The following is a 14,717-nucleotide window of genomic DNA, read 5'->3' as shown; positions in this document are numbered from 1 at the left end:
GGAACTGAAACAGTGATGACTTTTGTTAGTTCAGGTTTCTTGGTGATCGTCTCCCTCTGCTGGAATCAAAGTAAAAAGCATTAATCCAAGCTAACTAGGTTTAGCAAACTAAACAAAGTGAGCTGGGATCATCTTCAGCAATAGTTGTGGTTTTTAGACCGTTAAAGACTTAGTTAATAACAATCAATGTCCTTCTTTTACCTCTTTGAATCTGATAACTTAGACCCTATGCTGCTTTGTTTTTGGGTTTGATCCCTTTGTTACTATGGCAACAATAATGCTCACTAAATCCCAGGGACAGTTTGGTTTGTGTAGGGAACATCAGCCCCACATGTATAACCAGTGGCAGATTTAGTCATTTGGGGGCCCTCTGCATCTTTTGGGCAAATGTGGTGTTTCTAAACGGATGGGTCGGGACCCAAAAGTGGGTCTCAGAACCTTTTTCAGCTGGAACCGAATGTTATTCACAAGTAATTAACAAATTGGAAAAGGTTGGATAGAATTATTATTTTTATATAAATTCTGCTAGTATAAAGCCCAGTGGTTCAGACCATTCACAACATGAATTCTGATTTAAAAGAAGAACATAAGCAACATTAATAAAATGTCAAACATTATCAAAAGAAGAATAGAAGAAGTTAATCTAAGTGATTTAAACATTTATTTTGGCAAACATAATTTTATATTATTATCACATAAAGACTCAAATTCTACAGACACATTAAACCAAATGTTAACAAGTTTAGAACGACTAACAGATAAAAGTGAAACACATCCAGCAACAATCAGAGTTTTTAAACACACTTAAAATCTCAGAAGCACATTGTCGTCAATGACCGCGTTTAACGCACTATCGCTCTTATAGGACCAGCTCGCTGCCCTTTTCTTGTTAAAACCATTTAGCGGTTATGTGTAATGAATGAATTCTTGAGTCTTCCAAATCTCACATACTGTGTTGAAGTATGGGGAAGTGCCTGTAAAACATTCACCCATTCAATTTTTATTTTGCAAAAAAAGAGCCATAAGAATCATCAGTAGAAATCGGTATAGAGATCCATCAAACCCGATATTCATTCAGTTAAAGTTGTTGAAATTTCATGAATTAGTTGATTACAGTATTCTGCAAATTAGGTTTAAAGCTAATCAGAAAACGTTGCCAAAAAACATCCAAAACAGATTTGAAAAAAGGGAAAGCCGTTATAATTTAAAAGGAACACAGATCTTTAATAAACCGAGATTCAGAACCAAACTGAGGGAACGATGTTTTACTGTGAAAGGAATCGGTTTATGGAACAATCTCAACAGAGAAACTAAAGAATCAAAATCAAACATGATATTTAAAAGAAAAATTGAAGCCAGTTTGTTGAATAAATATGTGGAAATATGTTTTGTTTCGTGATGCTGTAACAGAAATGTATTGTGATATACTTTGTGCATAATGAATTGGTAAGGAGGACTTACAGGGGGGCTGCCAGTGGCTGTGTTTGCCTGCAGCCAATTTAATTGAATTTAAATTGTTTTATGAATTAAGTGTTCTGTTTTGTTTTAATTCATGTTTTGTAAAAGAGGGGCAGATATTATAAGATTAATCTTCTTTCTGCTCCTTTTCATTCACATTTTTTTTTTTAGATTTTATGTTTGTTTGTTTTTCTTAACGTTATTGTTTTTTTTGGATGGAATAAAATTGACAAATAAAAATAAATAAATAAAAACAGGTGAAAAGTCAGGTGAAAGTCAGGCGGGTTAATAGACCGACGGGAATGCAGTGATTTCACTCAGTCCGCCATCTTTCCTGAAGACGCCGGTGTTTCGGTTTGAAGTGTGACCAATAAGAGGCGTCTTTCATTCAGCGCTCCGTGTGGTTATCTTTGTTTAGTTTTACATTAAATATATATCCAATAAGTATATTTTATCTTCCGTGTCTGATATCTGTTAACAACCACACATGCATATATAATATTTACAGTCTATGGATACTACTCGCTGCAGGACCCCTCTTGTTTATGTTGATGAGTTCAAGAGCACCAGTCAGAGTCGTAATAAAAGTGCTTCTACAGAGTTTTAAGTAAAAGTACAAAAAGTGACAAAGGTGAGACATTTGTCAGTTTGAGTCTATTACAAAGGTGTTTCCTGGTTTGTTTATAGATTAATGAAGCACCATGACTCTTGTTACTTTATTTGTAAAGGAGGAATAGTGACCATTTACCACATTACTAAATAACAGTATCACCTTTTTAAATGCTTTCTATAGTCTGATGTTGTTTATTGGTGATTACAGTTGATTGATTAGTTAATATTATCAGGAAAATGGAGGAACTACAGCATGTTGGGGCTCTTCAGGCAGCTGGTCATGAGGTTACAGACTTGTCCCTGAACGCAGCAGTCAGAGCCACCTACATGTGAAAACGTTGAGTAGTAATAATACATTACAGTTCCTGTTCTCAGTCTGCTCACTTGTCTGAAAAATAAAACTGATGGCGCCACCTGCTGGACAAAGATTCAAAGCTTGATCCAAACAGCAGCCGAGCTCTTATCCAGCTGCTTCAAAGTGAGCAGCCTGATGACTCTGCTGGAGCCAGATTCACACGTAGCCCCGGCCGGGTCACACTCCTGTTCAGGTTTGATCTCTAAAGAGAGAGAAACTGGTCTGTAAGGCATTCAGATATAAACTACTGTAGGGTAGAGGTCACCGAGGGGCGGGCTGGAACAAAGAAAGATCAGTTGTAGTCTGTCTGTTGATGTCTCAGTATTTTTGCTGTCTTTCTTTTCTTATTGTATTTTGTCGTTGCTGTCCTGACCTTGTCTGTTTGTTTTTTCTGTGCCTTATTTGTCATGTATATGTCACCAGTTTGTCACGCTATTGCACCTCATTAAATGAATGAATGAATAAAAACCATTCCTGAGATAATCCACTGCTGGTACGGAGGTGCTCTCTGCCTCCTGTGTGTGAACAAAGAGTGTGTGTGTGTTTGAAGATACAAGTATATCCATCTCACATAGAACTGTGTTTGTCTTTGATTGAAATGGGGGCGGCAGTTGCGGTAGAGGGTCGCCGGTTCAAGTCCCTGGCCTGGTAGCTGGAGAGGTGCCAGTCCACTTCCTGAGCACTGCCCTTGAGCAAGGCACTGAACCCCAAAACTGCTCTGGAGCGCTCGCTGTGGGCCGCCCCCTCACTCTGAGACCTCTCCATTAATGCATGTCCACAGGATCCTGTTTGTTCATGTGTGTGTTCATGTTTATTAAACAGAGTGATTCATAAAGGATCAATTCAAAATGAAATATGAAACACACATTGTGAGTGTGTGTAGTTGTCAAACTGAAAGGGAATGCTACTTTCAACATCAGGCTACTTTTAGAAAATGACCAACCCTGCCTTTAAGCGTGATATTGATTTGAGGTCATATCGCCCCGCCCTGCTAACCAGGCTACCGGAGCAGCAGCAGCACGGCGCCATGCTTCCTCTCCTGAACACAGACAGAAGAGAGGGAGTTGTTTTGATACAGCTGATCATTCAAATATCTAAAAGAAGTGATCATTCAGATTGGGAAATGTACCAACCTTCCTTGTTTGTGTGACTTTCAAATAAAACACAGTCCTCTCAACCTCACACAGTCCATGTTTTCTTGAAGAATAATTCTCTCAGGTGTTCAGAGTTCAGGTGTGTAGCTCCAGACGCCGCTGCAGCTCAGGCCGTAGTTCTCCTCTCTCACACTGTCGGGCAGCTCAAACTGAGCCAGCGGCCTCAGGAGGCGTCGGATGGCGTGCTCCTCAAACTGAGCTCTTCCTGGATCTCCGATCAGGACTTTGGTGCCGTGGGTCTCCATGCAGCGGTTCAACCAGCTGTGCAGGCTGGTGGCAAGGGACTGGTCGTAGAACATGTCGCCCAGCAGGATCAGGTGGAAGGCGGCGGGCGGTGAACCCATGATGTTGTGGGTGAGACACACAGGAGGCTGCAGGCCGTTCAGCTCACTGTTCATGTGCGTCGCCACGGCTGCCACTGGAACACAAACAGGCGGGTTAACACGTCACAGGGTTAGGCTTCAAGGAATCATGGTGTTCATGTGTTTCTTTTAATCACAGCAGTCTATATACAGGGTTCACACTCTTTTCCAGGGATCATTTTCCAGGACTTTTCCAGGACATTTTCAGCCATGATGGAGCTGGTATGACAGTCCGTGATCGTGCCACGCCAATATTAAGTGTAGTCTTTAACAAGGTTAATCACACCCACTGTGAGCTACCGCTTCAACGGTTAAACATTTAATATCATGTTAAGGTCCATTTTTTACACTTAACAACGCAGTATTATATTTGAAGAGACAATGCTAGCAAACAAGAAACTTTCAATGGATTCTTGTTCCTCGTGTCCCTGGCTGTACCCCTGAGAAGTTTCAGCAGATTTTACTGGAGACTTTTTTAAATGATTAAAGTTGAATTCTGGTCAAATTGCATAGAGACGCTGATATTTTAGAACATTTTAATTCATTTTTCTAAAAAACAAGAAACTTTCAATGGAAAGGTCTTCTGGTTTCTGTTTGTAGTTCATTTAAAGTCCCCATGATACTGACAGCAGGCAGAACATTATCTGCACTGAGGACCACCTCCCACAGACGGGATTCTGACAATGATTTGTTTGTCTTAAGAACCAGATACATGCAGTAAAAAAGTCTGTTCTAGATAAAAACTCATTTACAGCCACAGATCTGCTCGACTCTGTCACAAAAGCTGATGATTGTTAGATTCCCTGCATTCCTGAAACGCATCACAAACGATCGACCCGGCCTCCATGGAGGACAGACCTGACAAAGCTTCACTTTTCATTTCTTACAGATCTGCACAAGGATGCAGCCTCTAGTGGACACTCGATGAACTGCAGGATTTTACACCTCAGCATCGGCTTCATTTTTAAAGACCGGCGGTTTCTGCTTAGTTTGACAAAGTGCAGTCTGAAAGCAAACCGAACCAAATGAAAAATGCAGCAATGTTACAGCTCAGTGATAAATGGATTGAGCTTGTAAAGCGCTTTTCTGGTCTTCTGAAGACTCAAAGCGCTTTTTACACCGCAGGTCACACCTACACATTCACACCCTGATGGTAGAGACTGCTGAGTAAAGAGACCATCAGAAATAACTAATCCCTTTCATAGACACACATACGCCACTGATGAAGCAGCGAGAGCAATTCAGGGTTCAGCGTCTTGCCCAAGGACACGTCGGAGATCTGGCTGCAGGAGCTCGGGATTGAACCCCCAAACCTTCGGGTTGAGAGACGACCGACTCTACCAACCGAGCCACAGCCGCCCCTGAATCGCCCAAAATTTCATACGTTAAAATGAAATAATGTTGAGCTCCATCACAGCTTTTTGACTTCTTGCGTCAACCATCTGAGACCTCAGCCAACCACACGAGAAAAAAACCTTCCACCCGTTCACGACATGCAGCGAATGTTTTAATGTTCCTATCAAAATAAGAGCCTGAAAATGTGTCCATGCTGTGATGTCATGATGTGAGTAAATAACACAGTAGAGTAAGAGATGAATGAATGCTTACTAGGGTCGATGTCGTTAGCCACTACATGAGCGGCACCGCACAGAATGGCGGCGATGGCGGAGGCTCCGCAGCCGCTGCCCAGATCCAGAACGGTCTGACCCCGACACACTGCGGGGTGGTCCAGGAGAAACCTGAACACAGAGACAGAAACAAACAAAACAGCTGTTTAGGTTTGTGAAACCAACGAGACGCCAGAGTCACTTCCTGCTCCGTCCCACAGGTCGGAATCAAACCTACGGTCTCTGCACATTGTGGCCCTCGAGCTAACCACTAGGCCATCGCCACCCCTTTATCTTAATGTCTTTGTTGCATAATTTCAACGTATTGAAGCGACTGCTCAAACTAATCTTTAAATGACAGTGAGCCTTTGTCCCAGGCGTCTGATGTGTTAGAAGTCCTTCACTAAAAGGTGGCTAAGGTCCTGGACCTCCTGACAACACTAAAGATCTGCACTGAGCAGTCGCTGAAGTCCTGAAGTCAAACACTGGAGCTCAGAGAGTTTAGTGAGAACAATAGAGAAGACGAGGGAACCAGCTGAACAATTGACTCAGGACTTTTGCTTTTATGTCGTTATTAAGACGTCTCCTACTGAGCCAAGACACATGCACATTTCAAAAAATAAATCAACCTGTAGTTGGTCCGAACTTCATGGTGTCACGTCCAACACGTCTTTATGACTTCATTCTCGGTTTGGGAGGCGTGGTCTCATTGGACAAATCATCATTATCATCTTATTTCATTAAAACTTCATTAAAGATAGAGTCGGTATCTTTTCAAAATAAAATACAGACTTCTCCTAAAGCTGCTCCATTGTCCCTTCTGGGCCTCCGTACATGTGTGCTGGTGACTGTGTCTGCAGAGACTCTGTCCTCTCACTGGATTTTACTGTTCTGCTTTGTTCTGGTTGACTCAGGATGTTTCTGGGCAGAGCTGGTGTGTTTTGTAGTGTCTCATCTGTATGCATGTACCTTATATTCTCTAATAATCAACATTTATGTCAAGTAGTCATGCTGCATAATCATATGTATCTCAGTAAACTGTATCTTAATAAACTGAAACTGCGCCTCAGGGTAAAAATGCATTTAGCAGAGCACACAGGAAGGAGCCCCCAGGGGAGGGTGAAAGAAAGTTCAGTACAGCAATACAGAAAGGTGAATCCTTAAAGTTACCAATAAAGATGAAGTTGAACAGATCAGATGGTGAAAAGAGGGCGTGAAGAAGCTTGTCCCCACGCCCCTGCAAAGCCATACATACTGTAATCTTTGTCTGTTTTAGTCTCTTCAGTTGAAGGGCTCACTGCTTTATGACTCCATGAATACAGCTTCCTGTGCTCATGTTCTTTGGCCTCCAGGTCCGGTCTCTGAAGAGGACTTTGCAAACTTTAAGGACTACAATTACACCGTGAAGAAAACAGAAAATAGATTTAGAACTTCAAAGTGTTGCGGCTTCATTGGGTTCGGATGTAGGTTTAATCTGGGTCCAAATTTGATACAAAAAGTCACTACAGTTTCCTCCAGACAATGACAGCGCACAGGTGAGTGGAGGAGTGGATACAGTTCAGTGATTGGACGAGATTCAAACCGGCGAATATGACGGACGTGGACGTAGCAGCAAAGAAGAGAAAATATAATCAGAGTGAGGAGAAACACCACAATCATTGTTCATTTTAACTGCATTAAAGTTCATATTTTAACACCATATTTATCGACTTTAAAGGTCACATATTCTGCTAAACCCACTCCCCCATGTTCCTCTAACTCTAACATGTGTCTCTAGTCCGTCTACAAACCCCCCAATGATGAGAAAAGTCCATCCTCTCCGTCTTCTGCCTGCTCCACTTTTCAGAAAATGTGTGCTCAAACAGGCCGTTTGGAGATGTTCCCTTCATGACATCACAAAGGGCAGTAGCCCCTCCCCCAGGTGGGTGACACTCCCACAGCTAGGTGTTTGTTCTGCCCTCTGAGGCCGCGATCACACCGAGACGCGCCGCTGCAGACGCGGGCGCTCATAAATACATTTATTTAGTTTAGATTTCCAAGGTAATTCTAATTAGAGGAAACCATGGACCTAACTTCATATTACTTTACTGGAAATGTATTCAAGAAATGAGCAGCTATTTATCACCTGCTTCTCTGGAAATAGCAGAATATAATTACTCGGTGATGTTGGGATAATTCTCCATACATTTTGTGGTGAATTGTGATTTCATTTCAAATAAATGATTTGATAATTGTCACCTACTTACCATGAAATTTGGGGGTAATTTCAAAGAAATTGGAAAAAACAGTTACTTACCAATTAGGACTTGCTTACAATTAAGATCGGGCATTATTTCAAAGAGGTTACGTGCTAATTTTCACTCAATTGTCATGAAATTCAGGGGTAATTTCAATGAAATCAAAAAAAAGTTTGTCTAATTATCACCTAATTACGACGAAATTTGCGGACCTGTAAAGTGTTACCTAGATTTTTGTACAATTCAAAGTGTACATATCATTTTCCAGTAACTTTGACATTTGTCGTTTGAATGATTTACAACGGGGATGTAAAGCAGCTGTGCACCAACAGCTGTTAGTGACGTCACTACTAAAGAGGTGAAAGGTGAATGAAACAGGTATATTTGAGATCTCACAGTGACAGCGCCTGTCCTCCGGGCCAGTAGATCGCCCAGTACGGGTCCTCGTAGGGCCACAGTTCGGGTCTCTCCGTCCAGAATCTGCAGCTGGGAGTGAACAGCCTCAGTCTGAGCTCCGGGGTGAGGCTCTGCTCTCCGACCACCTCCGTGTTTTCACCGATAAATCTGCGGCTGTGAGACACACACCTCCGTCTGAATGCTGTGAACGAGCCTTTAACACACCTGCTCCATGTAGAGGACTTAAAGAGTCCAAACATGACCAGTTAGCCACGGAGCTACTCGTCAGAGCCCTTCTTATGTCTCTGTCACCTTCTGTCGTTTTTTAACATCTTAAAACCCGATAAGAAATGAAAACACACAACTTTCTTCTTCGTTGGCTGGCATCCAAAAAGTTGCATTACTGCCATCTGCTGGATTTAATTATTACTCACATTCCTAAATCCTCCTCAATAAACCTGTTCTCAAGAGAGATTTAAACAAGCATCTTCGTCCTCTCCCTCTCTCCCCACACTCCAAAATACTTTTTACATCTCTTCTTACGAGTCCCTCTCTCTCCATTTCTGACATCATGTTCTGTCTATGTGCTACATACTTTCTACATTTAATAACTACATGTTCAACTGTTTCTGCTAGATTGCATATCTCACAAAGACCAGATGAATGTTTTCCAGTGATATGTAGAGAGCTATTTAAATGACTGTGACTGATTCTTAACCTGGACATTACGACCTCCTCTCTTCTGTTGCTCCCTCTGTATTTTACTTTATCTATTTCCCTCTGAATTGAATATAAATGTCTTCCCTTTGTCTGATTGTTCCGATATTGTTGCCATTCCTGTTTGATTTTACTCCATGTGACTCGTTTCCCCTCTGACTGAGATCATTTGATGTTAATATCAATCCTCTCTTTCTTTACAGCTTCCTTTGCCAACCTGTCCACCTTTTCATTTCCTGCTATACCTGAATGTGCTGGAACCCACATGAACATCACATCTGTCCCCTGTTTAACCACCTGGGAATGTGTAAATATGATTTCATATAATACATCTTGACGACTGTGAGATGATCCTGATTGAATACTGTATAAAGCGCTGACTGAATCACTGCATATCAGCACTTTCCTTCCTTTCATTTGCTCAACACATTCTAATGCAACTAAAATGGCGTACAACTCTACTGTGTACACGTTCAGGAAATCTGACGTTCTCTTCACTACTTCAACCTTGAACCTTTTGGGATAAACGCAGCTGATCCTGTTGCATTTGTCATCGGGTCTTTAGATCCATCTGTGAATACTTGTACATGATCTCCATATCTCTGTTCTATGTGTTCATAGAATTCACTCACTAAATCAACATTTCTTTTCCTTTCCTTTATCTTTAGTAACTCCAAGTCTACTTCAGCTGTCTCAAGCATCCACATTGGAACTGGTGGCCATAAAACAGCTGGACTGATATCCTTGTCATACACTCCCATATCTCTCGCCACTCTATCCCCTATCCATCCAAAACTGGACTTAATTGTTCTTCCATTCCTACAAGACATCTCATTACATTTATTACTTTTTTGCATTCATCAACAATATTCCTGATGTGTTCCTTCCATGTCAACCGGACATCAAAAAATACCCCTAAAAAACAAAATGAGTCAACTCGTTTTAGCTTATTTCCAAACAATGTCAACCCAATATTCTCCCCAATTTTCTTTCGAGAAAAGAACATGATCTTTGTTTTTTCCACAGAAAATGTAAATCCCCACTTTAATCCCCACTTCTCAACTAAACTGATCCCTTTCTGAATTTTATTTACAATAAATTGTATATTCTTTCCTTTTTTCCACAATGCTCCATCATCCGCAAACAATGATCTTCCTATATCTGCTGGGATATTATCAAATATATAATTTATCATAATTGAAAATAAAAGCGGACTTATCACACTTCCCTGTGGTGTTCCATTCTCTACAACATACTTTTTAGATATTTCATCACCTATTTTAACTTGAATCGATCTCTTGTTCAGAAAATCAAGGTTCCGCTCACAAAGGTTCCCATTATTTATGTCACATACGAATCAATAATACTTTTCTGATACATGAATGTGTATCAAAAACAGTAGATGTAAATAACGTACCTATATATTCACCTTTTATATCTTTAAATGTATTTTTAAACTGTTGTCTTTCAAGCTGCTGTAACATAATTATTTTTTAGTAATTGTCCCCAATGGGGGGTCGATGGAGATGATCTTATCTCTTAAAATGTAATAAAAACAGAACTGAGGTTCTTCTTCTACTGATTCATTTAAATGTCTCTCTCTATCAGGAATCTCTTTTCTTCTTTTCAGCTGCTCTAAAAAAAAGACAATAAAATCATAATCAGGGATATTTTGTGTACCACCCCATCACTGCCCGGGTCTCTCAGATGGGAGACACGTGGGTATACTAATTAATAAAGCAATTTATTAATAAGGAAAATAATCAAAACTTGTAGATTTGAAGAATCTTTAAAGTCAGCTGTGTAAGGTGAGGGTCTGTATGGCTGTTGTGTTGAAGACAAATAATCCAAAAGGCCAAGCTGTGTGGTCATAAGAGTCTCTCTGAAAGTCTAAACCCCTCTATTTCAGTCCTGCTCAGAACAGGCTGTTTCTGTGTCTGTACCTTTAAATATGTAAATGAGCTGTGTCTGACCACGCCCCCTCTCTGGAAGGGCTCTGGTGTACTCTGTGCTTTCTCGCTCCATGTCCTATTGTTTACGGTGAGAAGGCAGACTCAGAGGGCAGAACAAACACCTAGCTGTGGGAGTGTCACCCACCTGGGGGAGGGGCTACTGCCCTTTGTGATGTCATGAAGGGAAAATCTCCAAACGGCCTGTTTGAGCACACATTTTCTGAAAAGTGGAGCAGGTAAAAGACGGAGAGGATGGACTTTTCTCATCATTGGGGGGGTTTGTAGACGGACTAGAGACACATGTTAGAGGAACATGGGGAAGTGGATTTTAAATATGTGACCTTTAAATTTGACCTGATTTGGATGTTTGGTTTAATTTAGCAACTAAACAAGAACACGTTTCCATCTGTGTCTATCTGTCTGTCTTGAATGCAAACTTTTTCTTCCCTGAAAGAAATCCATGCACATCAACCTGTGTAGATGTCTCCTCAGTCCTCTGCATGGAGGCTTTGTGTCTCCTGAACCCAGACAACACGTTCTCTGAAGAGGAGGCAGAGTGTGACGATCCGGGGGAAGCCTTAGCACTAACCTGAGCAGAGGTCAATGAGGCCGTTAGAATGCTGACTGTTACCATGGTAACATGAACAGTGGTTTACTATGGTTACAGGGACAGTGAGTTACTATGGTTACAGGGACTGTTACTATGGTAACCGGGACATGCTGTGTCTGTCTGGAATATGCTCCAGTCTGCTTTTTTTTGTCCACAATGAAACTAAAATAATGATATGAATTATATACTGAACTAAAGTCTATATTTACTGTGTCATCAAAAACTTCGGGTCGGCTTCATGAATTAAATCATGAGGAATGAACTTTTCCTCGATGGGACCTGGAGCCTGATGAACATCTGAAAACAAACAACTCAAGAGAACAAAAACATAAACATCAGAAAATAACACCAACTTCATGTTTGAGTCAAATTAAGTTTAATTAAAAAAAAGAAGAAGAAGATTAATGTACAGCCTTAATAAAATCCAGACTGTGATATTTAATAAACAGAAGTTATTGATGTTTTTTTTATGCAACATGGCCGTCGTATAAGAGGCGGTTTGGAAGCAGTGAAACTTTGTGTTGACATGGTGTCAGTTATTTAAAAAATAAATCACGTGTAGTATATAGAGACATTATTTGAGTGAATTATCAAGAGTAACACACATGAACAACATGATAGAAAGATGACTGTGTCTGGGTTTACACCAAGAGCAGAAACGCCAGCCCATCTTAAAACACGGGGTTAATTAGATCAGACGAGGAAGAAATGTGGAGGAGAACATGTTCCCTCTAAAGTGAAGAAGAGTCCAAGTATTCAGTTACAAACTACAGAGAGACTCAAAGAAAGCTCAACTTCCTTCAAACTTCACTTCATTACAGAAGTACACTCAAAGATTATTTTTCTGCCTTTGGATCGCTCCACACTCCTGTCCACTAGGGGGCAGTGATTACAAAAAGAGACATTAAACTTGAACATGAAATATAAAAACATAAGAACAAATTAAAGAGCTGGCATCATCTATCTTTCTTTGTGTTTCCTGACACAGAAATAATCCCTTCAGATCGATCAGTCTGGGAGAAAACTGTGGAAACAGTGACACCTGCTGGCAGAAAGCAGTGATAGCAGCAACAGAACCTAAACATGAATTATTATTCAAATAAAACCCTCCACAGATTGAATTTATTTCTATTTAAAATCCTGAGATAATAAAAACAGAAGGTTCAAACATCAAAGTGTAATAAACATCAGAAGTTAAAAATAAAGATAGTTTGATAACGTGTCCGTTGTTACCCTGACATGATGAATGAATATCAATGATTGAGTCTGCATGTTATTCAGCTCTTTTTATATCATCTCATACTACATCAAATATTCAGGTGCTGACTCTGCACCTGGATCCAGACATCCTGTTTGTAGTTCTTTTAAAAACTCAGTGAAGCCTCCTCTTTGTTTTGATCCAACAAAGAGACGACTGATTTATTATCAGACGACCAACGACTCGTGGTTAAAAGCAGAACTTCACACTTTAACTTGCACAGCTACTTTTTATTATTTCTACTGTTATCTGTGAATATGAGTCAATGAATAACCTGCACCACTACACATGTCCACAGGGTGGCGCTGCAACAGAAACATTTATATCAAAATCAAAGAGTTCATCTTCGGTCGTTGAGTCATGAAGCAGTTTAAATTCAGAATATGAGAATAGAAAAATGTCCGAGGTCATGGTCCTGTGTGTGACGGTGGAGCTGATCTCAGAGCAGCTCAGACTGCAGAGTCATCTGCGCTGTGATTGGTCCGTCAGTCTCCCAGTAACACAGCCCAGTTAAAGACTCACCAACACACCAGCTGCTGCTTCCAGCTCTGTGATCAGCAGGATCCTCTCTTTAAAGACTCCTCCAGCTGTTGATATAAAAAGAGATAAATGAGAGATTAGACTCTGAGAGAGACTTCATGATTATTCTGATCATATAATATCATCGTTATCATGATTATTCTGATTATCAGTGATACAGAACATCCAGTATGAAGAGCAGCAGGGACTTCAGTCCTGCTCAGAAGTGAAGTGGGCGTGGAAAGTAGCACGCCACCTTTCAGCTCTCGTGGTCACTCGTGTTGGTGACTTGAAGCTTAAAGGGAAAGAGAGTCCTTGAAGGCATCATCATGTCAGAGACAGTTGAGTGATGTGTTTACTGAGAGTCCTCGAAGGCATCATCATGTCAGACACAGTTGAGTGATGTGTTTACCGAGAGTCCTTGAAGGCATCATCATGTCACAGACAGTTGAGTGATGTGTTTACCGAGAGTCCTTGAAGGCATCATCATGTCGGAGACAGTTGAGTGATGTGTTTACTGAGAGAAATAACAAACATGAACTTTGCTCTAATCAGTTTGATGAAGAATGTCTAACTGCTCTCAATCTGAATGGCTACTCCTCATGTCTCTTATTTTTCGTCGCTTGAACCGGAAGTCGTTCTGTGCCGCCATGTTGATGGACGTCTCAGGTCTCTTATTTTCAGCACAGAGGATCGAGGAAACTTGAGACCAGCCTTGCAGGAAGTCTTTTTACGGACAGACACGCCCCCTTATCAAATATCTTTTTATTTGTATTTTCAATGTTCTACCTCTAGATTCTGTGTGTAAGCATGCTCAGAGCTGTGCTTATATTTACACACATTTCTAAGTAAAAGAACAAGTTGATAAATTCCACTCTTTGCGTGGGAATGTTCTTACACACTCATTACTCACAGATCCGTGCTCACACACTGTTGATAGATGAGCCCCCTGGACTTTTCTCCTTTCCTCTTGGTGTATTGTTTTGTTTTTTCATCACTTTTGTAGTAATTTGTTTGTATGTTTAGTCACTTCTAAATTGTAGTTCTCATCTGCCTTGGTATGATGTTTACATTTTGATGATTAACTTTCTTTGTTTAAATGTGTAACCTTTTTACTAAACCATGTGACTACTACTGATCATGTGACTGGCTGTAAAGCGTTAAAGGAAGTAGCTTGGCTGCCATTTTGTACCTGCCCTGATGAAGGCCTGTATGGCTGAAACATGTTGGCATGTTTTTATGAATCTGTAGCCCTGATGAATTAAAGGCTTTTTATGCTGAACCCTCTGAGTGCCTCAGACTTCTTCAAAAACTTCTAAGTTGGATCCCCGCACAGAAGAGCACCAGAGGAACTAATTACCAAAATAATTTACAACACCCATGCAGCACTCCATGCATCTGCTTTTTGACTGGAAATATTGTATTTTCAAATTCAAAAACATTTCAAGGTTTTTAATGACTGTACGAATCCTGAACTGTG

At 40.7% G+C, this 14,717-nt stretch overlaps 3 protein-coding genes across 4 annotated transcripts in view; all 3 read right to left on the bottom strand.

The window, feature by feature from the left end:
- LOC136179609 (NLR family CARD domain-containing protein 3-like) overlaps positions 1–14,717 on the bottom strand; it is a 265,362-nt gene that overhangs the window by 89,941 nt on the left and 160,704 nt on the right. The window lies entirely within an intron of this gene.
- Positions 645–4,776, bottom strand: LOC136179624 (electron transfer flavoprotein beta subunit lysine methyltransferase-like). The gene has a single exon (XM_065956464.1). The coding sequence runs from the start codon at positions 3,975–3,977 to the stop codon at positions 3,648–3,650; it is 330 nt and encodes a 109-aa protein (XP_065812536.1). The 5' UTR covers positions 3,978–4,776; the 3' UTR covers positions 645–3,647.
- The window catches only part of LOC136179612 (NLR family CARD domain-containing protein 3-like), a 44,078-nt gene continuing 41,174 nt past the window's right edge, over positions 11,814–14,717 (bottom strand). For both annotated transcript variants that reach the window (XM_065956450.1, XM_065956451.1), the window contains exon 8: positions 11,814–13,305. In XM_065956450.1, coding sequence (XP_065812522.1) covers positions 13,290–13,305 — 16 coding nt within the window. In that variant the 3' untranslated portion in view covers positions 11,814–13,289. The remainder of the gene's footprint in view (positions 13,306–14,717) is intronic.

The sequence above is a fragment of the Labrus bergylta genome, chromosome 7 (assembly GCF_963930695.1).
Source record: "Labrus bergylta chromosome 7, fLabBer1.1, whole genome shotgun sequence".
NCBI lineage: Eukaryota > Metazoa > Chordata > Actinopteri > Labriformes > Labridae > Labrus > Labrus bergylta.
The sequence above is the reverse complement of the archived record's forward strand: the minus strand, read 5'-3'. Positions and strand labels throughout refer to the sequence as shown.